General features: G+C 34.7%; 1 protein-coding gene across 3 annotated transcripts in view; it reads right to left on the reverse strand.

Annotated features, from left to right (window-relative positions):
• The window catches only part of LOC142344608 (uncharacterized), an 81,350-nt gene that overhangs the window by 30,747 nt on the left and 23,398 nt on the right, over window positions 1–27,205 (reverse strand). For all 3 annotated transcript variants that reach the window (XM_075396408.1, XM_075396407.1, XM_075396406.1), the window contains exons 4-6: window positions 14,823–15,378; window positions 11,274–11,608; window positions 10,401–10,637 (exon numbers count right to left, since the gene is read on the reverse strand). In XM_075396408.1, the coding sequence (XP_075252523.1) occupies window positions 10,401–10,637; window positions 11,274–11,608; window positions 14,823–15,378 (1,128 nt within the window). The remainder of the gene's footprint in view (window positions 1–10,400; window positions 10,638–11,273; window positions 11,609–14,822; window positions 15,379–27,205) is intronic.

The raw sequence follows: 27,205 nt of genomic DNA on the forward strand, positions 1-27,205 counted from the left end.
ATGATAATTGTCAGTTTTATTTTAATAAACTTCTTACTTTAAATAATATTAATATTCAGAATGATGTTTTAACAAAAGAGATGATTAAGGGAAAGGGTATGAAAATTTTATCATATATTGGTGGAATTATAGGCACAGGTTTATTTATATTTAATTGTTTTTATCTTGATTCAATCTCAAGAAATGCTGGAACTGTAGCAATGGGAGCAAGCACAATGTTGAGTAGAGTAAATACATTAGTTAATGTTGGATATGGAGAAGAAATGGAAGGTGAAACACGAAGCAGTTATACTGATAGTGAAACATGGTCGAAGACCTATCAGGGAAGCAGTTATACTGATCAGTGTAACTGTGACTTCGTCAGTGAAGAGATGGAAATTTTGAATAGAAAGGGAGGAAAGTTTTTAAACAAATTATATATAAATATTGAAGAATTTAGAGAAGAGATTATAAATTTTGTTAAAGATAAAAAAGAATTAGACCTTGATTTGATCTTAGATAAGAGATGTAAAACTAATACACTCAATACTTTAGGAAATAAATATTTAGCAGAGTGTATCACATCTAAAGATAATACTAAATATTTAATTGAAATCATGGCTAAATATTATCCACAAAGTTTGTACACCGATTCTACAGCATAGCTAATGTTATCTGCGAATTTGCAAAACAACTCCGTTGAGCAGTTTGGTAAACCACGAACAAAGTTCGTTGGAGAACCACGAGCAAAGCTCGTTCACTGATAATTTTATCTATTAAAAATGCTTTTACAATGTTTAGAGTGTAACTATAAATGTGGAAACATTGCTGTTTTAAAATATCATTATGAATCATTTCATAAAGATAAAACTGATAAATGTATGTGTGGTAATATAATATTAAGTGGTATTTGTGCTAATGAGTTTTCCCCATGGGGTTGTTCTTTAAAAAATGAATCTAGTTCTAGTTCTAAATCTAGTTCTAACACTAGTTCTAATTCTAATTCTAATTCTAGTTCTAACCCTTGTTCTAGTTCTAACTTTAATTCTAACTCTAGTTCTAACCCTAGTTCTAGTTCTAGTTCTCGTTCTGGTTCTGGTTCTAACCCCAGTTCTAGCTCTAGTTCTGGTTCTGGTTCTATCTATGACTATAACTCTAACTCAGATCCTAACCCCAACCCTAACCCTAACCTTATCCCCAACCCTAACCCTAATCTTATCCCCAACCCTAACTTTAACCCCAGCTCAGAAGTATTAACTAGATGTTGTAATAAGTGTAATTATATAAAACCACTAAATAATTTTGATGAGGGTAAGTATACATGTAGAAGTTGTACTTCAGCTAAAGTTAATTGTCCATATTGTACTTCTGTTGTGAGATATGATGGGATACGGGCTCATGTAAAAAAACAACATCCAGATATAGAATTGACTAGAGGATTTAGTAGAAATTTAACTGATCGGTGTAACCGCTTCGCGGATAAAACAATTAATCCTAGTTGGCAAAGTCCTAGAGCTGTAAGTCCTTTAGTTATTAACCAAACAGAGGAAAGTTGTTCATGTAAATACTATAATTTTGTATCATTTTCTATTAATAATGGAATAAATATAGAAAAAATAAAAGAAAACATAAATTTATTGAAAATTATAGATAATTTGAAAAGTATAAAAAAATAAAAAAAAAATATCAAAAAAAGAGGGAACAAAGCGCGAAATCTTTAAGAGCGAAAAAGAGCGATCTTTTCTACTGGTGACCACTCCGAATAAGAGTGAATCACTCTTAAAGAGTGAAATGTAAATTTTGCTTTGATTTTTTGATTTTTTGTTTTTATGTTTGATTTTAATTGATTTTTTATCGAATTTAGAGTTGATATATAGTAGCGGATAAAACAAGGGATTCACCAAACAGTAAAATTTGGCCCGATTCGACATGCGCGATTAGCGTTAGGAGAAAGGTACAAATTTTACTGGTGGTTGAATTCCTTGTTTTATCCACTACTAACGAGTTGCTTCATCATACAATTTAAGCAAATCACTAGTTTTTCTTAAAAACATGGCAAAAAAATTCTTATGTTAAAAAAATGGCAAAACCAGAAAAATAGTTGGCTAATAAAACTATAGATAGTGTGTTTTAAAGTTTTAAAATTCCAAAATGATCGCACATTTTATTAGCATGGGGTTTTTGGTCGTGTTTTTTTTTGGGGGGGGGCTCATGGGGGAATTGGCGTTGAGGGGAGATGGGGTGAGAGCCTGTGGTAAGTATTGTCGTCTTATGAATTTCTGCTAGGCTCCAGAGTGAGGCGAATCTGTCGCCCAGAAGATCAATCAAATAAAACAAACCAAAGGTTTTGAGTTGGTGAAGCAAGCGTTACTTTGTTACTTTGCATTTTCCCCTCTTCCACTCTTGTGAGCTGTTGCAAAATAGATTGCCTTGAAATAAGTTAAATCACAATGGAGCTCGTATTATCAATTCTAGTTAATTAGACAACAAATGTCAAAAAAATTTTTGCATATCAATGGAAAGGACAAACCTAAGACAATTTATAATAGTAAAAAACAATATCCACGGTTCACTTCCCAAAAGAACTAAATCAAAACCGCTCACAGTATCCCAACTGGTCTTGCAATTACACACTTCTAGAGTTCAGTCTTACTCTCAATGTCTTCCCTGCTTTTTACACTATATTTAAAGCGTAGTCCCGCTAAACCAACCACTTGTGCGAAAATCTCTCCTGTGTCCAAACTTCTGACGTTCTCCCAAAAATCTCCAAGGTCTGCCAAGTCTGCTAAAATTTATCTGTGTCACTTCAATTTATATTCTTATTCTCTTAATTAAACATTGCAACTTACACTTGAAATCTGTCACAATCTGTAGGAGGGCTTTGTTTGCTATGTAAACGAATCAATATAAAATTTTGCTCTGTCAATCAACTGCTACCAGAAATTGTTCAACTTTCTCCTTATCTTAAGTGCACGACCTTTGGACGCGTATGTAAGCAATTCCACTCCGCGTTATCTCATATATGCACTTGACATGGCAATCAGTATTTGCTTAGTAAACATTGAACGTTGCTCTGGAACGTTCTTATTCTTATTCCTCTATTCCCGTTATAAATTTATTTAGCTGCAATCAATCCCTGTCAAAAATCAAGAGCCAATTAATTAACTAAACTCAACGCTAAAGCTAAGAGCAATCGTCATTCTGAGCTTTCTCAACACCTCATGCAATTCCCCATTTAGCAGCCGAAATATCTAATATTCCTAAAATCCCACAATTAGACCTCCAGGGGTCAATCAAATGTCAATCCAAGATTAGTGGTCAAGTTGATAAAAACTAATTTTTGTTATAGAAAATCCTCTCAGAGTTGCAGCTACCCACAAAATTTAATGGCCTAACTCCCATTAGACTACGGGCAATGACCGCGCACACTTTTTATCTACCTCCTGGATGACTCCAAAATTCCAAACCTAATAACTCGCAAAGTAGTGCTCAAAACGTCTTCGGATAAAAATTTCTAGTAAATATAGGATGCTACCAAATTGCCTGCCAAGTTTCATGACCAACGGATTAGCCGTTGAGAGTCGTTTGCAATTTGAACATTTTCCACGAGTCCTGCCAATAAAAGTCCGAAATCTAGAGAAGTGATCGAGATGGGTATATTTTGTCACTAACTCTCTTGGGTTATCATAATTTTACAATATCAAACTCATTTGGGGCAAAAAAATTTTGTATTTTTCGGTTTTCGGCTTTCAGGTCGTCCCGCAGCACCCCGTGAAGTTGGAATCTCGGTTTGAGAATATCAACAATCGAGAGCCCTTGAAATGTTAAACTAACCCTCCAAAAATCTTAGAGCTACAACCAGTACTCCACGAGCAATTCGAATTTTACGTTCCCCAATACGGGCGTGCGCTAGTTCCGTGCAGGTTGTGCAGGTTGGTGGTGGTCAAATCTGACACCAAAATGGGATTCCTCGTACCCAAATTAGTCTATCCCCCATTTTTTAGGTCAATCCGACTTCAATTTTTCGAAAAAAAATACTACTTCAATTTAGGTGCTAACTGCCTTCCTGTGATAAAGAGCAATATTCTCAAAAATCGCCATTTTACATCTTAAACCCTTCACAAAATCATGCAAGACCTTAAAGAATACGTGCATGACATTATGACTAATTAATCCCGTTCTTACTTACTCAAACAATCATATTTCACAGTAAAATACCTAAAATCCTTCAAATCACACAACTTTGCATTTTCCCCTCTTCCACTCTTGTGAGCTGTTGCAAAATAGATTGCCTTGAAATAAGTTAAATCACAATGGAGCTCGTATTATCAATTCTAGTTAATTAGACAACAAATGTCAAAAAAATTTTTGCATATCAATGGAAAGGACAAACCTAAGACAATTTATAATAGTAAAAAACAATATCCACGGTTCACTTCCCAAATGAACTAAATCAAAACCGCTCACAGTATCCCAACTGGTCTTGCAATTACAAACTTCTAGAGTTCAGTCTTACTCTCAATGTCTTCCCAGCTTTTTACACTATCTTTTAAAGCTTAGTCCCGCTAAACCAACCACTTGTGCGAAAATCTCTCCTGTGTCCAAACTTCTGACGTTCTCCCAAAAATCTCCAAGGTCTGCCAAGTCTGCTAAAATTTATCTGTGTCACTTCAATTTATATTCTTATTCTCTTAATTAAACATTGCAACTTACACTTGAAATCTGTCACAATCTGTAGGAGGGCTTTGTTTGCTATGTAAACGAATCAATATAAAATTTTGCTCTGTCAATCAACTGCTACCAGAAATTGTTCAACTTTCTCCTTATCTTAAGTGCACGACCTTTGGACGCGTATGTAAGCAATTCCACTCCGCGTTATCTCATATATGCACTTGACATGGCAATCAGTACTTGCTTAGTAAACATTGAACGTTGCTCTGGAACGTTCTTATTCTTATTCCTCTATTCCCGTTATAAATTTATTTAGCTGCAATCAATCCCTGTCAAAAATCAAGAGCCAATTAATTAACTAAACTCAACGCCAAAGCTAAGAGCAATCGTCATTCTGAGCTTTCTCAACACCTCATGCAATTCCCCATTTAGCAGCCGAAATATCTAATATTCCTAAAATCCCACAATTAGACCTCCAGGGGTCAATCAAATGTCAATCCAAGATTAGTGGTCAAGTTGATAAAAACTAATTTTTGTCATAGAAAATCCTCTCAGAGTTGCAGCTACCCACAAAATTTAATGGCCTAACTCCCATTAGACTACGGGCAATGACCGCGCACACTTTTTATCTACCTCCTGGATGACTCCAAAATTCCAAACCTAATAACTCGCAAAGTAGTGCTCAAAACGTCTTCGGATAAAAATTTCTAGTAAATATAGGATGCTACCAAATTGCCTGCCAAGTTTCATGACCAACGGATTAGCCGTTGAGAGTCGTTTGCAATTTGAACATTTTCCACGAGTCCTGCCAATAAAAGTCGGAAATCTAGAGAAGTGATCGAGGTGGGTATATTTTGTCACTAACTCTCTTGGGTTATCATAATTTTACAATATCAAACTCATTTGGGGCAAAAAAAATTTGTATTTTTCTGTTTTCGGCTTTCAGGTCGTCCCGCAGCACCCCGTGAAGTTGGAATCTCGGTTTGAGAATATCAACAATCGAGAGCCCTTGAAATGTTAAACTAACCCTCCTAAAATCTTAGAGCTACAACCAGTACTCCACGAGCAATTCGAATTTTACGTTCCCCAATACGGGCGTGCGCTAGTTCCGTGCAGGTTGTGCAGGTTGGTGGTGGTCAAATCTGACACCAAAATGGGATTCCTCGTACCCAAATTAGTCTATCCCCCATTTTTTAGGTCAATCCGACTTCAATTTTTCGAAAAAAAATACTACTTCAATTTAGGTGCTAACTGCCTTCCTGTGATAAAGAGCAATATTCTCAAAAATCGCCATTTTACATCTTAAACCCTTCACAAAATCATGCAAGACCTTAAAGAATACGTGCATGACATTATGACTAATTAATCCCGTTCTTACTTACTCAAACAATCATATTTCACAGTAAAATACCTAAAATCCTTCAAATCACACAACTTTGCATTTTCCCCTCTTCCACTCTTGTGAGCTGTTGCAAAATAGATTGCCTTGAAATAAGTTAAATCACAATGGAGCTCGTATTATCAATTCTAGTTAATTAGACAACAAATGTCAAAAAAATTTTTGCATATCAATGGAAAGGACAAACCTAAGACAATTTATAATAGTAAAAAACAATATCCACGGTTCACTTCCCAAATGAACTAAATCAAAACCGCTCACAGTATCCCAACTGGTCTTGCAATTACAAACTTCTAGAGTTCAGTCTTACTCTCAATGTCTTCCCAGCTTTTTACACTATCTTTTAAAGCTTAGTCCCGCTAAACCAACCACTTGTGCGAAAATCTCTCCTGTGTCCAAACTTCTGACGTTCTCCCAAAAATCTCCAAGGTTTTTCGAAAAACTGGTAAATTGCCTTTTCTAATTTCAAAATGCAAATAAATTTCTCCCACAAATTACTAAACCATTCCTATGATCACCCAATACATTACTGAACAAGTATATGCTAGTACGACCCGTTATTTATACCGTTATTTCATCCATACACTATCAAATTTTTAATTAAAATATCAAAAACTCAAAAACTTTCGAAAAACATCAATTCGGGTACTAGTAAATCAGATAAAAAAAATAGTAACCGGCCGCGCACCCTTTATGAACTATGGACAATCATTATGGGAATATCCCCACAAATTTTCAGAGTCCAATGATGAATATAACTTAAAGAGTTGAGAGGTACCAGGTTTGGGGGTCACCATTATTTTGCAATTTCAACTCGGGAACTTTTATTTACTTCATATGCAAATTCCAATTCGGTTCAAAGTATTTAGTTCCCTTCAAATGTTCGCTCTCTAGTTTTCTTGCAAAATTTAAATCCCCGATTTCGACTTTGGCCTGATGCAGAAATTCAATTTTGCTAAGTAAACAAAATATATCGACAGCTCAATATGCTTTTTTTGTTCATTAATTTGTTTGTTTAAGATTTATCACTCAACTGGCGCCTTCGAAACAATTTATCCTCCCTGGCGCCTTCGAAACAATAACCCTTTGAGAAAGAACGCTTATTTCAAACACCTAATTAACTTGTCTAAGTTGACCTAATTTATCTAACTTACTCGCGGTACCTACTTATGAAAATTTCCTGAGTTCTACAAGTGTTCTATGGGGTAGGTAGAAAGACGTAGAAAAGGGAGTAAGTTGGTGAAAGCATTTGAATGAATGTGGGATTGTACGAAAACAGAAGGCACAAAACATAAACATTAAAATACTGGAAACAATTCCAGAAAAAAATTAATTGAAATTAAACCTATATAAGCTTTTCGTACCATCACCAAGAATAAAATTTTTGATTAAGGTTGTTGGTGCAGGTTGGGTGGGGTTAGTTGAGGTCTTAGCCAAGGGATGTAGACAAACGCGGACGTAAGGTAGACTTAGGTTGGTGATCGTATGTAGGGTGATTGGATAGGTCGGGTTGAAGGGGTAGGCACGTGGATGACGGGTTAGGTAGTCAGGTGGGCGGTTACAATGGTAGGTAGGTAGATGGGGTCAGGTAGATAAGTGTTAAATAGACGGGTAGTTAGGTAGGTAGGTAGGTTGGGCGCCAGGATGGTGGAGGAGATAGAAAATGAGGGAGGGATATTTGTGGCTTTGGTAGGAGGGGGGAATGTTATGGAACCATAACTCCTCAAAATGAACTCTCGATCTTGAGTTTCACCGAAGCCCAATGTTCGAAAATCTGAGTTACTGTTTGAAAGAAGGATCAAGCTTGTTCGAAAACTTTTAACAAGACGTGTGAAAATTGGATAGCGAGGAAGGACTGATACGGGAAGAAAATTTCTCAAAACAAAGCTTTCGAACTTGAATGCTTTCAACAGTTCCGAATTGCTACGTATGTTAGCTACTGTTGAAGTCCAATCAAGTTCGAAAATAGAAATCAACTTTCTAAAACGTAAGTCAATATTTGAAATCCAAAAATACCACCATATATCTCAGCTCAGCTTCCAGCTTTGCAGCTATAGTAAATTTTGAAAACAACGTAGCTTAATTAACACCTAAAGAACCTTAATTTGTTAAGATGTGCAGATCTGGTTAGCTATGAATAGCAATGAGTTATATGATTTCACTTCCCCAAACAGCATTATTTGTTTTTGGATGGCACTCGTGTTGAGGAATTTTGTTTTTCAGTTTTAAGAAATCGTCGTTTTTAATCGTTTTTATTAGACAAAAACGATCAAAGCCCTTACGTGGTAATCGTCGTTTTGTTCGTTATTTCGTTATTATTTTTATGTAGGAAATGATCGTTTTTTCCAAAAACGACGAAAAAAACGTGATCCCCGCTGTGATTCGAACCATTGACCTCTCGATAAATTACCTAATGCCCTGACCACTGCGCTGTCATGCCATAATTCAGAGATGCCAAAACGCTCTAATAGAGAAAAACTAGTTCAAGAGTAATCAAACGACGAAAAAACTATCAAAAAACGACTATTTCTTTTGAAAAAAAACGACGTAAGAAACGACAAAAAACGACGAAAAACGATCAAAAAACGACCATTTCTTTTGAAAAAAAACCGACGTAGGAAACGACAAAAAACGACGAAGAAACGATCAAAAAACGACAATTTCTTTTGAAAAAAAAACGACGTAAGAAACGACAAAAAACGACGAAAAACGATCAAAAAACGACCATTTCTTTTGAAAAAAAACCGACGTAGGAAACAACAAAAAACGACAAAGAAACGATCAAAAAACGACAATTTCTTTTGAAAAAAAAACGACGCAAGAAACGACAAAAAACGACGAAAAAACGATCAAAAACGACAATTTCTTTTGAAAAAAAAACGACGTAAGAAACGACAAAAAACGACGAAAAAACTATCAAAAACGACTATTTCTTTTGAAAAAAACGACGTAAGAAACGACACAAAACGACGAAAAAAACGATCAAGAAACGACAATTTCTTTTGAATAAAAAACGACGTATGAAACGACAAAAAACGACGAAGAAAATATCATTTCTAACACTTAAAAGACGACTTAAACGACAGAAACTAATGAAAACGAAGAAAAGACGACAAAACGACGAAAATGACGGCAAAACGACGAAAACTACGATTTCTTACAAAATATTGTTGTTTTTTCATCGTCCTCAACACGGGCAATGATGCCAAAGACCAAAGTGTGAAAAACTTTTAGAGGTTTGTAAAAGGATACCCTTAACAAACCTTGCCTAAATCTGAGACCAAAAACAACTTTATGACGTAGTTTGAATTCTTTTTCACTGATAGCGATGCAGTAATTGCCCTAAAAATTTAAAGCTTTCTTATCCTTATCTCTAATCATCAATCCGGATCTAAGCCATGGCTCTCGTATGAGTCTGTAAATAATTCTGTAACCATGCGTTTTTTTCACAGTATCGTTTACAGACTTACAGGAGATATCTAACTATTCTGTTCAGGAATTTAGAGGAATTCTTCTCTAAATTACAAACAAAACAGACCCAGGTTGAGGTGCCATCCGGAAGTGACCTCTGAAAGCGACCGTGACAGACGAAAGTAACCTCTGATCAGACCATCCCAAACCAAAGTATCCTCTGATCAGACTAAAGTGCGCTCGGAACACTGTGTGCGCTCGAAGTGCGCTCGAAACTGTCTCTGATCAGACCTTTCCAGACGGAAATGACCTCTGATCAGACCAAAATCAGACCACTGTCAAGGCGATTGTGCGACCATGGCCTGCACACCGTCTGGAATTTTCTATCAGCTGGACCTTTTGGTTCTGATCAAAACCATCAGACTCCAGGTGTGTCTGTGATCAGAATGCTGCTTTTTGTTGCCTCTTGGCAGAGCCAACATCTCTGGTTAAAAGAAAACAAAAAATCAAAAGAAAAAATTTCTGCTCCAAATGGTCTCTGATCAGACCCAATTGCGCTCAAGATCTTCGCTGATCAGACAAATGTGCGCTTGAATCCGCCTCTGATCAGACCATTCCCATCCTGAAGTGACCTCTGATCATAACATCCCCAGACCGAAGTGACCTCTGATTAGACTATTCCCATCCTGAATTGACTTCTGATCATACCATCCCCAGACCGAAGTAACCTCTGATTATACCATCCCCAGACCGAAGTGACCTCTGATCATAATATTGTGCGCTCGAACCAAATTCCAGACCCTGTAATTTTGGTCTGGGAACACACCGTGTGCGTTGGACTTGGTCTGATCAGAGGTCACTTCCGGATGGCACCTCAACTTGGGTAGTGTTTTCAATTCGACCACTTTCACAACCGCACCATTATATCTAATATGCTAACCACTGCGTTCTTCCTCTTCGCCTTGCTTCGAAAATTTTGTCAAGAGGTAATGCACGTCAGTCACAGTCAGCAGCCGCTCCTGATTAATTTCCATCGCTTTCAACTCGTCAGGCGTGAAAAACCTCAGCGGGTTCTCTGGCATTACAATGAAGAGAAACGGGTGCCACTTGTCCCGTACTCCCTCGGGACTCTGGCTCTGCACATAATGTGACCATTTGTTCGAGTGATCAGAGAGTACTGTTATTGAATCATTCGATTGCAAGTTTTAAAATGCCAGCATATCCCTGCAGCTTCAAATTCTTAAGTACCATACTTTCCTATATACACTTCCAGATTTTAAAACTTGCCACCTTCGTATTTCTGATGAGGTTACGTGACTCTGTAAAGTCGCAATTTGTTCCATAAAGTTGAAATAATTAAACGTTAGAGATATGCAATTGGGCATCAACTAATTGATTTGAATGTCAGCGCTTCTTCTTTAAGCTCCATTTTATCAATTTTGCTTTACATTTTTAAATTTTGAACGTCGACCCTCAAACTCTGTCCTGTGGCTCGCTCTTGAAATATTTGCTTATTTCAATTTCACGGGCCATGCTATACTTCGAAATTCTGGTTGACATCCCAAACCGCTACGTGGTCATTTTCATTGATCCATCAGCTTGAAACTTAGGATTGAAACGCACATATGCAAGGTCTGAAGTTCTGCAGTGCTAGATTTTAGAATGCCAAAGTTCTTGCACAGTGTCTTTTTATTCATAATGGTTGAGTTATGCTTCAAAAGGTGCTTCAAAAATCTGGCTAATATCTGGAACTTTTCGAGGTTCTCTGTGTTGATATAGAAAATTCTCAGTGACCTACAAAGAGTGACGTAACCTATACTCATGACATCATTCATGTCTGAAGTGACTTGGTGCAAATAATAAGCCATCGACGCATCCAGGTGTTTAATGTGTGTGAAATGGTCGTTGTGAGCCATATTTGTCTCCATCATAGTGAAGAACTTGAGACCCTTGGAGTACCAGTACTTCTGGGTGTTGTGAAGTTGGTTCAACTGGTGATGGGTGATCCGCTGACCATTGAAACACTTCTCATATTCATACAGCATATTCCATCGTCCCGTTGAAGACTCCAACATTTGGCAGATTGAAGCAGAGACGCCCATATCATCCAGCTCCAGATCTTTCTTATGTTGCAGAAGCATAGAGAACCTATAATAATTCAAGATTTTGAACGACTAAGAAATGGGTTGTAAAAAATAACGTGCCATTTTTTGTATTCAAATAGTCGAGAGGTCGAATTTATGAAATGCTTAGTAAAGTCCAATAAAGTCGAGATTTGGGATACTTCTCAACCTGAATTGCTTACATCCTTGACGACCCGCGTAATGACCGCCTGCCAAATTTTTTTCTGAACCAATATATCTTTCTTGTGGTCTTTTCAAAGATAGTTTGGATCAACCTATCGTCCATCTCAACTACTTCGGGTCCCCGGGGTCAATCTCGAACTTTTCATGCCCAATATCAGTCGACAACAGTCGGTCGTTTCTTAGGTCGACCTCCCAACAAGGGTATTCTTATAGGACGCTTGTTGAACATCCCGGGCCTGAGTTCCATTAAAAATCAGTACTGAATCATAATAAATTCATTCTATTTTTTTCTTATCAGGGCACTTATTGTTCCGACCCCTCTTGAGGGGGAAGGAACTATATACTCAAATGGGTTTTTTTTGTTCAGTCAATTTTGGCCGATCGATATATTCATCGTAGAGAGTTGAGACTGGTATCATTAGAAAGCTTGTCCAGCGTAGAATATGAAATTAAAAAGATTTTTTTCAATTTTCGTTTTTTACAGGGAGTTATCGAGGTTTTAAATTTTGAGAAAATAGAGATATTCCGGTGAGATATTTTTCACATTTTCCGGAATTTTTGACTAAAACTTCGCCAATTTTGCTAAAATTTGTTAATTTTTTTTTAATGTTGAATTTTATTTGTAAAGACAAAAAACTTTATTGTAGGCTATTTTTTAAAATTTTTTGTCAAAAATTCTGGCTAAATATTTCAAGTTTAAGAATTTTTCATCAAAAACAGCACGAAAAAAGTTTCCTTAGTCCAGTTTGTTAAATTTACAGGATCTACAGGATGTACAGAACCCAACACCACTAACATAATCATTTTAGATTCAAAATGGGACTTTTTGAACTTCAAATTCTGTTGAGAGTGCTCTGTAATTAAAAAATTTGCCGTTTTTTGCTAAATTTATTCGTTGATTATCAAAAACGCAGCATCTATTTTTGAGTTCTTAACTAACAAAATATCAATATCTAGAATATCTATGATCCTAATAGACAAACAATATTAGCTGAGCTATTTTTTTTGACCAATCTTGGACTGGTATAGTCCAAAAATAATTCGGATTGGAATCAGTCTGTCTTTTTTATTTAAGAAAAATTGATCTTTTCTACCTTAATTAAATAACAGAACATTTCAAACCAAAACTCACTAATGATAGTTACAATTGGATTCCTAAATAGCTGCACATTGTTGTATCTAATTGATTACTTAAGAGCTTAAGGTTGTTTTGACTTTTAAATTATTTTATATTTAAATAAATAATGACTTATTGAACTTTGCCTCTATTTCTCTCTTTATTTGGTCAACTTGTAGCTTATTGTCAGCAATGAAAGAATGCTTCTTCTTTCTATTGAAATCAAATTCAATCTTTATTGCGGTTTTACGCCTTAACTTATGTTTTTCAGGCTTTGATAGTACTAGAATTCACATTTTTTAAATTTTTTTAAGGTACTTGCCCATTTTTCACGTTTTCTAGTTTTGTCACATTATCACGTTATTGACAGTTCGTATATAACCTCATAAGCTTTCGAACTAAGGCGCAATTGATAATATTAAAATCCTTGGAGAAATAGATTCTGAATTTAACTGCTTCGACACTACTTTCTCCAAGAATTTATTTGAACTTTTTAATTTTTGTCTTTAGATGTCCTTTTTACTTTGTCTTTTTAGTCGTATGAAAATTCCAGTACAATGACCCGGTTTCATTGGTTCTTCATGGAAGAATAGATGATCCGATTTTCTGATATTAGTAGATAGTTGATGGATTTCATGAATCTGAAAACAATTGTTCTATATATTAAAAAGAGACACTTTGTAAATTCACAATTTTGCTCCTTTTATGGTCGGTTTGTTATCTAGTCTCGTTCGTTACAAACCAAATATGACAATCTTAGTGTCATGGGAAGGTTTCAATCGGGATTGGTGTCACACAATCCAATGTTTTTAAAGAGTGCGTTGACTTTACAGGCTTCGACACGGAAAAAAAGTATATTAATTTTGAATTTTGTCACATTTGACCTTTTTTTTAGACGTCAGACATATTCTGGATAATTTAAATTCTCAAGGCCTTAGTTTGGAAGAACAAATGTACCTATTTTATTATTTCATTCTGTGATTAATCGCGTTCATATCTTTGGAAGTATTTTTTTCGAAAAAAAAAATAAGGTGTTAATTAATTTTGCATTTGTTTCATTTTTATCTACTCGTTACCTAGCTTCATTAATGAGAGGTAACATAATACATCATCGATGCTCGCAGAAAGTGCAGTCGAACATATTTTGATGGCCACAGTATGGCTTTACGGTTTCGAAGGCGTTTTCTGCCAAGTTTTAATTGATTTTTTGTTCGTTGTCTATTTGTTGTTCTTTTTGTAACCGCATAAAAAATTGAATACCGATAGCTCTTAATTCATTCTATGGAAGAATTGGCAGTCGTGCATCTATGGGATATTTTAGTTGATTTCAAAAGGTTTTCATTAATTTGAAATTAATTGTTTAAAAAAATAATCGAAGTTTACAATTTTACTGTTTTTGTTCTTTATTGTCTAATTGTTACCAAACCTTTTTATTGAGTAGTCCCATACCTTTTCTCGTGAATTAAAAGTTATTTTGTTTAATATCAGTTTTATCTGACGCTATTTTGATTTGGTTATTAAGTTTTGTTTTTTAAAACGGACATGAAGTTTTTGATGTAATTAATTTTTGTTATGGTTGTTTGATTTTGCTGTTCGTCTTGACTCGCTTTCTTAATATTTGCACATCTCATCACTCTAATCTACCATTATTCACTCCACCACTGAGTTATTTGCTTTGGAGGCTATATTTGCTTTGGAGGGGGTCGGAACCTTATGTGCAATTGCACATTACCGAGTCGCCTTGTTAGACATTTCATGGTAAATTTCAGAGTAAAAATCTGAGATTTTTCTGAATATCATGAATCTCAGATTCTGAATTCTCCCTGAACACAATGAATTTTTATCCTGATTTTTTAATAATTAGTATGAAAAAAATCAAATCGGCTGGAACTTGGAAAAAACTCATAAGCTATAGTAACCAAACTTAGAGAAACGATACCTTTGAAAATCGTATCTCTTTTGAGAGCGATATTGGTCAGCGTAGCAGATGTCACGTGAGAATGAAGTCATGTAACCACTCTCTTTCATTTTTCTGAAGAAATGCTTTCCCATTGACTGAAGAAACTCATCCTCAGCCACCTTTGTTGTGTCATTCGGCCCATTGAACAGCCGGTACATGTGTGATATTGTGCCCGTGTCAATGCTTTGGAACAATTTGTATTCAAATACTTTTCGATCTTTACTAGCCGAAAGCCTTCTTAGCAGACTGATAACTTTCGGCCAAGCATAATACATGATTGTTCGAGAAACGCTGTCTATAAATAAAAGATTGATGCTCGGTTTCTTCGACATGGCAAGTTTGTTCGTTTTCGATGCCCTGGCGTCATTTTTGATCAACGCTTTTTGAAATGAGAATAGCTGTTGTGCAGAACGATTGACATCTAGGCTATAACCACTAAGTTTGAATGCAAAGAATTTTACAAATGTTAAGGCGCATCTTACAAAGACGAAATCTTCCTTTGTAGATATTTGAACAAGACGCTTTTCCAGTTTTCCTGGTGACCATAGTACACGACAATCAATCAACCAATCATACAGAGAACTATTTTAATCCGAGCTAACTGTGTTAATATGAGTTCAGAATTCCGCTGTTATAGAGACAGGTGTGTTTTGGCTACCCAAAAGTCAAAACAAACTTGCCTCTTCCCCTCTTTTCCAAAATCTTACGGTACTAACGGAGCTCGTTTCGTATACGAATAACATAGCTAATTCAGTATAGCAATCGCATTAATAACGGTAGGCATTTTGGCCTAGTTTTATGGTATTCGTCTTGTTACATTTTACGAAAAAGTGGACTTCGCAGTAGCTTTCCAGATTTTTTCATTTAATCGTTGTAGAAATTTAGCGGTCTACGTGCGTGTCTGCGTTGGTGATGGATTGGTGGGGTAATTCTGTATATCATTTTCTTAGCTGTTCCGAACCTTTTGATTTGATTCATGTCATTTCAAAATTGTTTTCGCACAAAAAACTGACTGGAATTGGTCAAATTTGGGCATCAATTTCGTCTCACAAGTTTTCAGACTATTTAGGGGACTTATTTGTATAATAAGTTTTCATGTTCCTTTGCTTGTTTAGAACAATGTTCTGGTTTTGTTCACAATTTTTTGCAGTCATTTTCTTCACTCTTGTTCTTCTACGATTTAATTGATATTCATCGTGATGAATGGATGTCTTGTGTGCAGTCAATAACAAAACAGATTCATTATCACATGAAGTTCTGTGGAAAACAATTGGTGGGAATTTAAGGAGATTGATTTAATGAGATTTTGTTTTTGTTCTTTGCCCTTCTCTTACTTTACATGGCATGCACCAGTTTTAATTCGTACCTCATGACGTATAATTTCCTACAGAAACGCTAATTATAACACTCACTCAGTTAAAATGAATGTTTATTGAGGTGGCAACTTGTAAATAGAAATTGAAAAATGTTAAGTTTGTTCTTCTTTTTGTTTTCTTTTATTGTTTAAATTGAACATTAAAAAGAAGCAAATAAGATATTCGGCTCAATAATTAGCTGAATCAGAAATTTGTGCTAATAGATAAAAACTTATTTTCGAGGCCTCATAATCACATAATTATTGCAAATTCTGTCTCACGGGCCATCTACTTTTCTGTGTTTATTCTTGTTTAATGAAACTTTTTACGCTAGTATATGTTTTACGTTTTTTCTTGAAGGCAGACATCACTCGACAGGTTCTGGCCTATTTGAATGTCTCTCAAACGCTGTTTGTACCAATGCATTGTACTTTTTATACAGCCTTTGGAAATACAAATCTAATCTACGATTTGGAAACGAAATAGTTGAAAATTGAAGAGAACTTTTTGATTACTCTATTTTTAATGAGCAGTTGTCAGTTATTGCACAGAAATGTGAAAAATCCAATGAATACAGCTACTCACAAGAAAGTCAAAGGCCCTGAATAGATAGTTGCGAATTCTTTGTGAAACAAATATAATCCCAAAAACAATTTGCAGCTCATTGCTTTATGGCTGACATTTCTGCGTGCCCACATAAATCATTCTTTTTCAACCAGCAATTCATTCTGATAATTTTACAATGCTGGTTGAAATTTCAATATTAAAGTTGAGTTTGCGCTATCAGAAGTTTGTTTATCTAAAAAGTTTAGTACAAGGAGACAATGAATATAAACAAAGATCCTTGGTAATGCGCGTTTGCAAATAATGTTCCGACCACGTTCATCTACATTTTTTGTTTAAATTTCTACAAAATGAGGAAGAGAGAAAATTTTCAAAAACACAAATTTAATTCAAAAATAATTTCTAGTATTCCTGGTGCCCATAGTACACGACAATCAATCAACCAATCAATCAAGGAACTATTTTGATCCGAGCTAACTGTTTTAATATGAGTTCAGAATTCCGCTGTTGAGACAGGTGTGTTTTGGCTACCCAAAAGTCAAAACAAACGTGCCTCTTCCCCTCTTTTCCAAAACCTTACGGTGCTAACGGAGCTCATTCCATATACGAAAAACATAACTAATTTAGTATGGAAATCGATTACTAATGGCAGGAATTTTGGCCTAGTTCTATGCTATTCGTCTTGTGTTACAGGACGAAAAGCATAAAACTAGGCCGCAAATAATGAAAAATGCTTGAGTTCAAAATACACTTTTTTCACAAATTATTCTTGTATGAATAAAAAAATTGCCTCCAACTCAAATCCCTTATTAAAGTGATTAACGCAACCTTAGAGGGACAATGAGACCTGTCATAATTAATTCTATGAGAACAAAAAAACATTTGACAACAAGAACCATTAATTACATCCAAAAATCAATGCCACATTTGTTGTGTTGTTCGGCCCATTAAACAGACGGTACATGTGTGATATTGTGTCCGTGTCAATGCTGTGGAACAATTTGTATTCAAATACTCTTAGTTCTGTACTAGCCGAAAACGTTCTCAGCAGACTGATAAAATTCGGCCAAGAATAATACATGACTGTTCGAGAAACAATGTCTATAAATAAAAGATTGACGCTCGGTTTCTTCGACATGGCAAGTTTGTTCGTTTTCGATACCCTGGCGTCGTTTTTGATCAATGATTTTTGAAATCAGAAAATTTGCTGGGCAAAATTAATGACATTTATGCTATAGACACTAACTCTGAAGGCAAAAATTTTTACAAATGTCAAGGGGCATCTTACAAATACGAAATCTTCCTTTGTAGATATTTGAACAAGATGTTTCTCCAGTTTTCCTGGTGACCATAGTACACGACAATCAGTCAACCAATCATACAGAGAACTATTTTGATCCGAACTAACTGTTTTAATATGCGTTCAGAATTCCGCTGTTGGAGACAGGTGTGTTTTGGCTACCCAGAAGTCAAAACAAACTTGCCTCTTCCCCTCTTTTCCAAAACCTTACGGAGCTAACGGAGCTCATTCCATATACGAAAAACATAGCTAGTTCAGTATGGAAATCGATTACTAATGGCAGGAATTTTGGCCTAGTTCTATGCTATTCGTCTTGTGTTACAGGACGAAAAGCATAAAACTAGGCCGCAAATAATGAAAAATGCTTGAGTTCAAAATACACTTTTTTCACAAATTCTTTTTGTATGAAAAAGAAAAATTGCTTCCAACTCAAATCCCTTATTAATGTGATTAATGCAAACTTAGAGGGACAATGAGACCTGTCGTAATTAAGTCTATGAGAACAACAAAACATTTGACAACAAGAACCATTAATTATATCCAAAATTCAATGCCACCTTTGTTGTGTTGTTCGGCCCATTGAACAGACGGTACATGAGTGATATTGTGTCCGTGTCAATGCTGTGGAACAATTTGTATTCAAATACTTTTTGTTCTGTACTAGCCGAAAACGTTCTCAGCAGACTGATAATCTTCGGCCAAGAATAATACATGACTGTTCGAGAAACGCTGTCTATAAACAAAAGATTGATGCACGGCTTCTTCGACATGGCAAGTTTGTTCGTTTTCGATACCCTGGCGTCGTTTTTGATCAATGATACTCGAAATCAGGAAAATTGCTGGGAAAAATTATTGAAATTTATGCTATAGACCTTAACTTTAAAGGCAAAAAATTTTACAAATGTCAAGGGGCATCTTACAAATACGAAATCTTCCGTTGTAGATATTTGAACAAGACGTTTCTCCAGTTTTCCTGGTGACCATAGTACACGACAATCAATCAACCAATCATACAGAGAACTATTTTGATCCGAACTAACTGTTTTAATATGCGTTCAGAATTCCGCTGTTGGAGACAGGTGTGTTTTGGCTACCCAGAAGTCAAAACAAACTTGCCTCTTCCCATCTTTTCCAAAACCTTACGGTGCTAACGGAGCCTATTCCATATAAGAAAAACATAGCTAATTCAGTATGGAAATGGGTTACTAGTGGCTAGATTTTGGCCTAGTTTTATGATATTCGTCTTGTGTTTCAAGACGAAAAGCTTAAAACTAAGCCACAAATAATGAATAATGTTTGTGTTCAAAAATACAAATATTTTTCAAAAATTATTCTTGTATAAAAAAAATTGCTTCCCACTCGAATCACTTATGAAAATTGCTTATTAAAATGAATAATGCAACCTGAGAGGAACAATGATACCTGTCATTATTAAGACTACGAGATACAAAAAACAACAAAACTGTTTAACGACAAGAACCATTAATTACATCCAAAATTCAAAGCTTACCTTTTTTGAAAAAATACCTAATATCAAAGTCACAATTGAGTTCAATAAAACCTTAGCTAAAATAATTCACCACAAAATCACTAAAAAACACGGCAGCGGTCTTTATTGAGATTGGGTAACAAGTAGACTTAAAAAACAAAAACGCCAGTGTTAAAAAATTCGTTTTTATTTTTCGAAATTAAAAAATTTCAAATAATTAAAACCATTAGATTTCAAGTGAAATCTTCAATTAGATTCATGTTTAATCATAACTCCATAAGAAATCAATGAGATTTGTCATTATCCAGAATATGATTTACGTCTACAAAACAAACGACAAATACAGATGAAAAAAAAGTCCTATTAATTTTTGCAAACAAACGGTGAGCCGAACCCGTCAAAAACCATAATCTATTCCATAGAAAATAAAAAAAGGCTAATCAATTTCAATTTTGTTGAACGCCAATAGTGTGGTAGGTAATTGCTAAATAATGAGACTAGCCAACAACGAGACGAAAACAGCAAAAAATGGCAAAAGAAAAAAAAGTTTCAAAAACAATTAATTTCCAAGTCAAAAAAAAGTTACTGTGAAATGAAATACGTCAAAACAACCATTTTTTGTTTAAAAAATCCATTGAAATCTTTCATTATACAGAATTTGTCACAGGTCTACAAAAAGAATGAAAATTAAAGACAAATTGAAAATTGAAATAATTAATAATCGAAAAACAAGTGTTCAAGCCGTTATATCAATAAGCAATGCACCAAAACGTTAAATTTGTTTAATTCTGCTGTTGTTCAAAATCAATAAATTTAAATGCAATCTGTAGTTATTGTCACGAGGTAACAACAGACAAAAAAGCAACAAAGATCAAAATAAAGAAAAAAACAACCTTTTTTTAAAAGCATTTGATTTCAAAGTCATGGAAAATTTTAGCTATTATCTGTAATAAGTAAAAATGAGTTTTGTTGTTTAGACTGCCCCTAGAACCTGCTGTCAACCTGAATTTTTCATACGAAAACAAAAAAAACAAACAAAGACAAAATTTAAATTAAATTAAAAATAATAGACTCTGCTTTGAGACTGCGTCGAAGCCGTTAAAACCAAAATGCATTCACTGAAAGAAATGATATACATGCCATTCTAAACGCAAACAATTTGACATCTGACGTCACAATAATGCGCAAAGACAAAAAAAGAATCTCAAATCAGTGAAAAAGTTCAAAAGTCGAAAAATCTTTATGAAATCTCATAGTATTAAAGCCGAAAACTTTACTCATTACTTAAAACACAAAATCGGCAATAGACATTAAATTTTTATCTCTTAGAAATTCAGTACGACTTGTAATTGCTGACTTTAAGCCACACGGTAATCAAAATTTGGCAAAGCTCAATAATCCCTTGTTTAATTTGAAAACAAGTGTGCCTTCAAAAATCAAAATGACCATAAGCTTTCGACAAAAAAATTAGGGTTTCATTCAAAATCTTTAGAGATTTCAATCAAAATCTTTGGGAAGCCAATTGAAGCAGCCACTAATGTATCCGGAATAAAATTGTTCTGTTCTGCATTTAACATAAAAAAACACCAAAAAAGTAGAAAAAACAGTCCGAATTTTTTAGACCACAAAAATTACTATTAGACCAAAATTAGCCTAGATTTTGCATCGAACCAAAATCTAGCTCTTCCGAATATTCTTGATACGGATAATTTGGTAAAAAAAGGTCGTTTTTTTTCAAAAAATGATGCATTTTGGATACTTCTCGAAATAAGTTAAAAGAAGCCGGCAAAAAATTTAAATTCAGAGCCTTCTCACATGAGGCCGAAGTGAAAATACCCCCTTCTTGAGTTTACTAAATTTCTGTCAGTAGTTTTAAGCTAAGTGATACCGGCAAAATGAAATAAAATGGCCTGAAAAAGCATATTTTGTGTCATTTGTTATAAAAAAAAGTATTTTGTTTCAATTTTGAAAATTTGAGCCAAAAATTTTGCCAAAAAATTGGAAGAAACAATTCAACAACATTCTTCTTTCTGTAGAAGTAAAACAACACACTGTCGACAAAAACACTATGCTTGACAATTTTCAGCAAAATTTGCAAAAATTATTGTAAAATTACGGAAAATGTGAACAAATACAACGAGAATGTGTCGATTGATCACTCAAATTTAAACCTCAATAGCTTCTTGGAAAAACCAAATTTCCAAACAATCAGTTGAAATCTATATTCTGCGCTGAACGAGATTTCTAATGATACCACTCACAACTCTCTTCGATGAATATATCGATCGGCTAAATTTGACTGACCAAAAAAACCCATTTGAGTATGTAGTTCCTCCCCCCACTAAATTGGGATCATCATTTCATCGATATTACATATTTAGTGGTACGAGCTTTTTTATTTTTTGGTTCCGTTATTTTTTAATGAACATTTTTACAGTGGTATATCTATGACTTGGAAACGAAATTGGAAACGGAACTTTATGGTTTCTCATCAATTTTCAACGGTTAAGTATCACGGTTAAGTAAAGTGTAAAAATTTCAATGATTACAGATAAGGACAGCAAACCAAAAAAAACAAATTCCACAATTTAATTCATTTTTTGTTGCCCCGAATAGATAGTGGTATGCATTTTTTTGTGAAACAATTATATACAACAATTGCAATTTGTCACTATTTTTTTATGGCTGACGTTTCTCTTCGCCCACAACAATCACTCTCTTTTTAATCAGCAATCCATTCTGATAATTTGAGCAATTGTCTACATTGGTAATCAAAGCCAAGCTTTATTTGACATTTTACTGGACAAATCTATTGCGATTGAATCGTTCTTTATGGCGTCAAAATTGGTTCTCTCATTTTAATATTTTTCCCCTTTTTAAACTTGACAGCCCACAAAACTGAAAACACGACTGAGGATCATTTATGCAACTCAAACTGAAGCCAGACAGATGTGGTAGCAAGCAATTGCTATGTCCACGTTAACTTCAATCTTTTCCAAATGCCTGTGCGGCCTGCGTCTGCAGAGTGAACAAAGTTTTAAACCTTTGATCAGGGAAAATAGTTATTTCATACAAACCTGCACTGAGAATTTATTCGGAAGCATGCATAGATGTCTCCACATCAGTTGAATTATTTAACCAGATCAATTGTAATTGAAAAAAAATCAACTGCCGGGAGGGAACAATCCCAAGAAAAGTTCAACGCCTTAAAGGTGTCCCAGAGAACAATGCTTAACGAATGCTAGAAGCATTTAAAGATAAAAGATCGATAGAAGCATTTAAAAAGATCGATTAAGTTTCTGTCTTTGAATACATAATTAGTTTTGAAATCAGTCAAAAAGGAATTGAAAACTACTGAGTTTGACATTGACTTGAGGTTTATCGGAATTAAGTTATTAAACTTTGCAAATTTGAAGACGAAATTCATTCTTCTTCGTGCTGAAAACTTATTATGTTTGTCCGATAGCGCGTCACTAGCAGCAAGTTTATCTTTTCTCTAGTTTTCATTTTGTACACACAAAGGTTCTCGTTAAAAAAACTTAAAGGGTGATAAATTTTGCTTTTCTTCAAAACATCTTTGGACACTTCAAAAAAAAAAACATTTCAAAAACTGAGAGCAGAATTCTTTGAACTACAAACGTTTCAGTTGACCGAAATTATGCTTTTCTAGTATGAATTGTAAAAAAAGAAGCCGTTTATTTTTTTCTGAAAAATTTTTATAATGGAAACAGAGTTGATTTCAACATATTGCTGACTCTTTTCAAAACAGTTTCGATTAGAAATGATAAAACTTCCAGAAAAATCCCACAGTTCATGTTTTTTTTCTGCAAACAGTTTTTATTTATTCAAAAAAAGTATCCAATGAAAAATACTCTTTCAAAAACACAACCTCAAAATAAAAGTCATCCTCACAACCTCTAAAAGTCATGTGCCTGCAACTATTAACATCATTTTTGTTCACCCATTTGGAAAGTAGTTTAACATTAGCAATTTAAAATAAATTGGATAATAGCCTTCGCAGTAGCATTCGTTACAAATTTCAGCTAAAGGTTCTCCAAGTGCAGTCAAACACATCTTCAGTTGGTTATTACCTAAACCATCATGGATTTGAATTTTTGATTTTTTTGAACTATTGTATTTTTTAAAATAAGTGTTATTATTTTTTCATTTGGAGCAGTTTTTGGGGCAACAAAAACACCTGAGACTATTATTGCGGTTGGTTCATGCAACTCATTTTTGTCAAATTGAATTGCACCTATTTGCAGAAAAGTTATTAAAGTTATCAGGCGATAAATCTATGTTTACTTGCCTTGACAGATTTTTTGATGTTTGAGAAACCTATTGATTCTTTTTCACAATAGGCAATCTCATTAGGAAGGGTTTTCTCCATTTTTTTCTTGCCCAAAAGTATTTAAATCTATACACTTCTGTTGGACGGGTAATCCATTTTTGAAAGTCTGCTTTTTAAACCGGGTGCTTAAAACAGTTTTTAAAAATTGAATTTTCTGGAGCAAATCTTTCAAGGAAAATTGTTTTATTTTTCAGGTGAATAAGTGATCTTGGAGCCCATTTTTGTCTACATTATGATAGACAATAGTAGAATGTAAAACAAAAATTAAGATCTGAAAACTCTTTTGGGACATCCTCTATTTTTTAAAACTGAACGAGCAGGAAATTTTTTTTTTCAATTTTTTTAAAATCAATGGCAGCCCAGAGATCTAATAGAAGGGAACAGTGATTGCTAATTAAGTTTTCAAGGTGAATGTTTTTTAAAAAAGTGTCTGCAATCAAATGATCCATGCAAAATAGAATTTTTTGGTATTTGTTCGCGTAGGAAAAGTATTTAAAATTTGTTAACCACGTGATGTCACTGATTTGAAATACTCAATGGAGAAAAATTGATTTCAGTATGTCAAACTTAAAATTACCACAAATTACGGTTTTTGTTATTTTGATTTATGTTGTTTGTGAAAGGAAGTTTGTTCAAGAAATCATCATCGTTTAACAAATGTGTTTTGTATTCTAATTGGAGTTTTAATGTGACGAGAAATTGTCGACGACAAATTCTAAGAATGATAGTTTTTATCACACTCTACTGTTTCAAAAAACGTCATTTTGAATAAAAAATTACTAAGATTTATCTATGTCCGTTAGTTGTTTGTGTTGTGGGTAATCATTTCCTGCTATTCATTTAAGAAGTAACAACCAAATGGGTCATTATGAGTTTGGCCGGGTAGTATTGATAAAAGTTTTCGCCCAAAACTGTTGATTAAACATCCTGGTTGGTCATGACGGCTTCTTAGAGATCATGTGTTTAGAAAAAGTACATTACTGTTAATAAATTCACTTATTACGCTTTTCCTAATCAATGTTCCCATAATCAAATTAAGTGAAGGTCAAACAATAAAAATTATACCACTGTTTGTTTTGCAGCACGATAATGTATTAAAAACTTCGGTCACAAATCACCACTATCACTTGGCCCGCCATCAAAATCGATTTGTTTACCGTCTACAAATGTATTCAAGTCGATATTGAAATTTCTCGAATCACCAAAGTTTGTAACATATTCCCAGGTTGTATGTTACTGGGTAAAGCGAGTAATATATCAAAATGCGTCATTTTTCTTAGCCAATCAGAATCGAGTATTTAAATGCGCATACAATTCGTTCCAATTTACGTACGAAGCTCGGAAAAAGTGCAAATAAGATAATTTCAAGTAAATCTAATCATAAGACCTATCAAATAAGACATGATTCGGCTCAGTAATTTTCGGGTTTTTGGATGCATTGGTAAAAAATGGTGACTGGCATTGAACTGATTCGTTATCAGACAAAATACCGGCTAAAAGAGCATCAAAAATTGCCGTCTAAAAAACCACTTGTTGCTATGTACGTACTAGACTTAATACGTTAACAATGTTGAAACGTTGCTTTATATTGTTTGTATAGACTGACTATATCGATTTGAACGATAAATTGAATCTTCGAAAGAGTGGTTTTACACCTTTACAAGTGGCGCCCACAAGGGACTCGATTGCTTGTTTATTTGCCAGTAGTGCTCACAGCTGACTCCAGAGGAAAGAACAACAGCATCAAATCCACTGTTCCTCTAATTCTGCTCAAGAAGCAGATCCACACAGTCACTATGCTGCATCGGATAGAGCCAGCAAATCGATAGCGGAATTAATAATGAACGAACGCGACTACCTCCAGCTGTGTTATCCCTCGTGCCATATTCTGCCTCACCTTTTACAAAAATGAACACAATAGGAAGAGAGGAACAGAGAGAATACCCCAAAACCCTCACAAAGGAAGTGGTCTACACAACAAGCTCCAACTGACAGTGGAGACAGTGGAGAAGCGCCGGAACAGCCGAGGGTGGCCAGCAAGGATGTTCTCACCTAGCCGAATGAAAAAGGCATGTTCCCTCTGAAAACAGACATCTGGTGTTTCCTTAGCTTTCAACATTGAAATTTTGCGGCCTGAGCTTACGCAACGACCTGAAGTTAGTTTTCAAAACTGTAAGAACAGGACATTTTTTCTCCAGTAAATTGATCAAAATACCAATTTAGACGGCAAGGACCCAACCCCTAATGGGAAGTATTAGTAATTTCTTAGAGACATATTGCCTTAAGAAGATCTTTAACTGTATCAGCTCAAAAAATAGTCGGTCACCATTAACACCCAGAAACATAGTTTTTGAGACGAAAAAACATCGATTTTGAAAATTTTTGATCGAATTACCGAAAATTCGAAAAAAATGATATACTCGGTTCGTAAATCAAAAAATAACCTCTGATACAGAAAAAATTGAGAGAATATTCTGCTAAATTGTCCAATTTTGAAAATTTTTGGTCAATTTTGATACAATTCTAGAAACTTTAGAAAATCAATACCGAATATTGATAAACCGTATTTTCAAGCTTAAAACCGTCCAGTTTACTGGACTACCGTCCGTAATCAAGAATTTGCAAAACAATTGAACAAAATTTGAAAAAATTTGAGAAAAGCATAAAATTTTGAAAAATTTGTCGAAATTTTGACTTTTCAACTAGAAGGTTAGTCAATTGAGTGAAACTAAATACACACAGATAATCTGTGAAAAAATTCAAAACCTCCGGCCTACAAAAAAATTATCAAATTGCCAGAATTCTGTTTCGTCGCTCGTTTAGGTAACGTCTCGTACCCGTCCTTTTTTTCCTTTCACTCGTCAATTCTCCGTGTTCCGTTTTTTTCACAATAACGTCGCTCTCCCAAAATTTCGCTTTTCGTTTCTCCGTCTACTTTTCCGGATTTCGCTGTAGTATGTTGTCATATGTGATGAAGTATGTTGTGTTCGTTGCAGTATGTTAATTATGCTAGTATGCTGGTGGGTTGTTTTGGTCTTGTTGCTTTCTAAGGTGTGACTTAAGTTTGTTCTAGAGTTACGACTAGTTGGTTCCTGGACTTTTTCAACTTACTTATTTACTAGCTCCCTGTTGTAGTATATTGATTTTTGCTGCTGTATGTTTGCGTATAACTGTTTGATTGTTAGTTGGTTTGGTCTTTTTGCCTTCTAAGGTGTGACTTAAGTTTATTCTGGAGTTACGGCTAGATTGCTTCTTCACTTTTCCAGCTTTCATAGACTACAAAAACGCTGCATATTATTGACT

Source organism: Convolutriloba macropyga, chromosome 8, assembly GCF_964194025.1.
Source record: "Convolutriloba macropyga chromosome 8, txConMacr16.3, whole genome shotgun sequence".
NCBI lineage: Eukaryota > Metazoa > Xenacoelomorpha > Acoela > Convolutidae > Convolutriloba > Convolutriloba macropyga.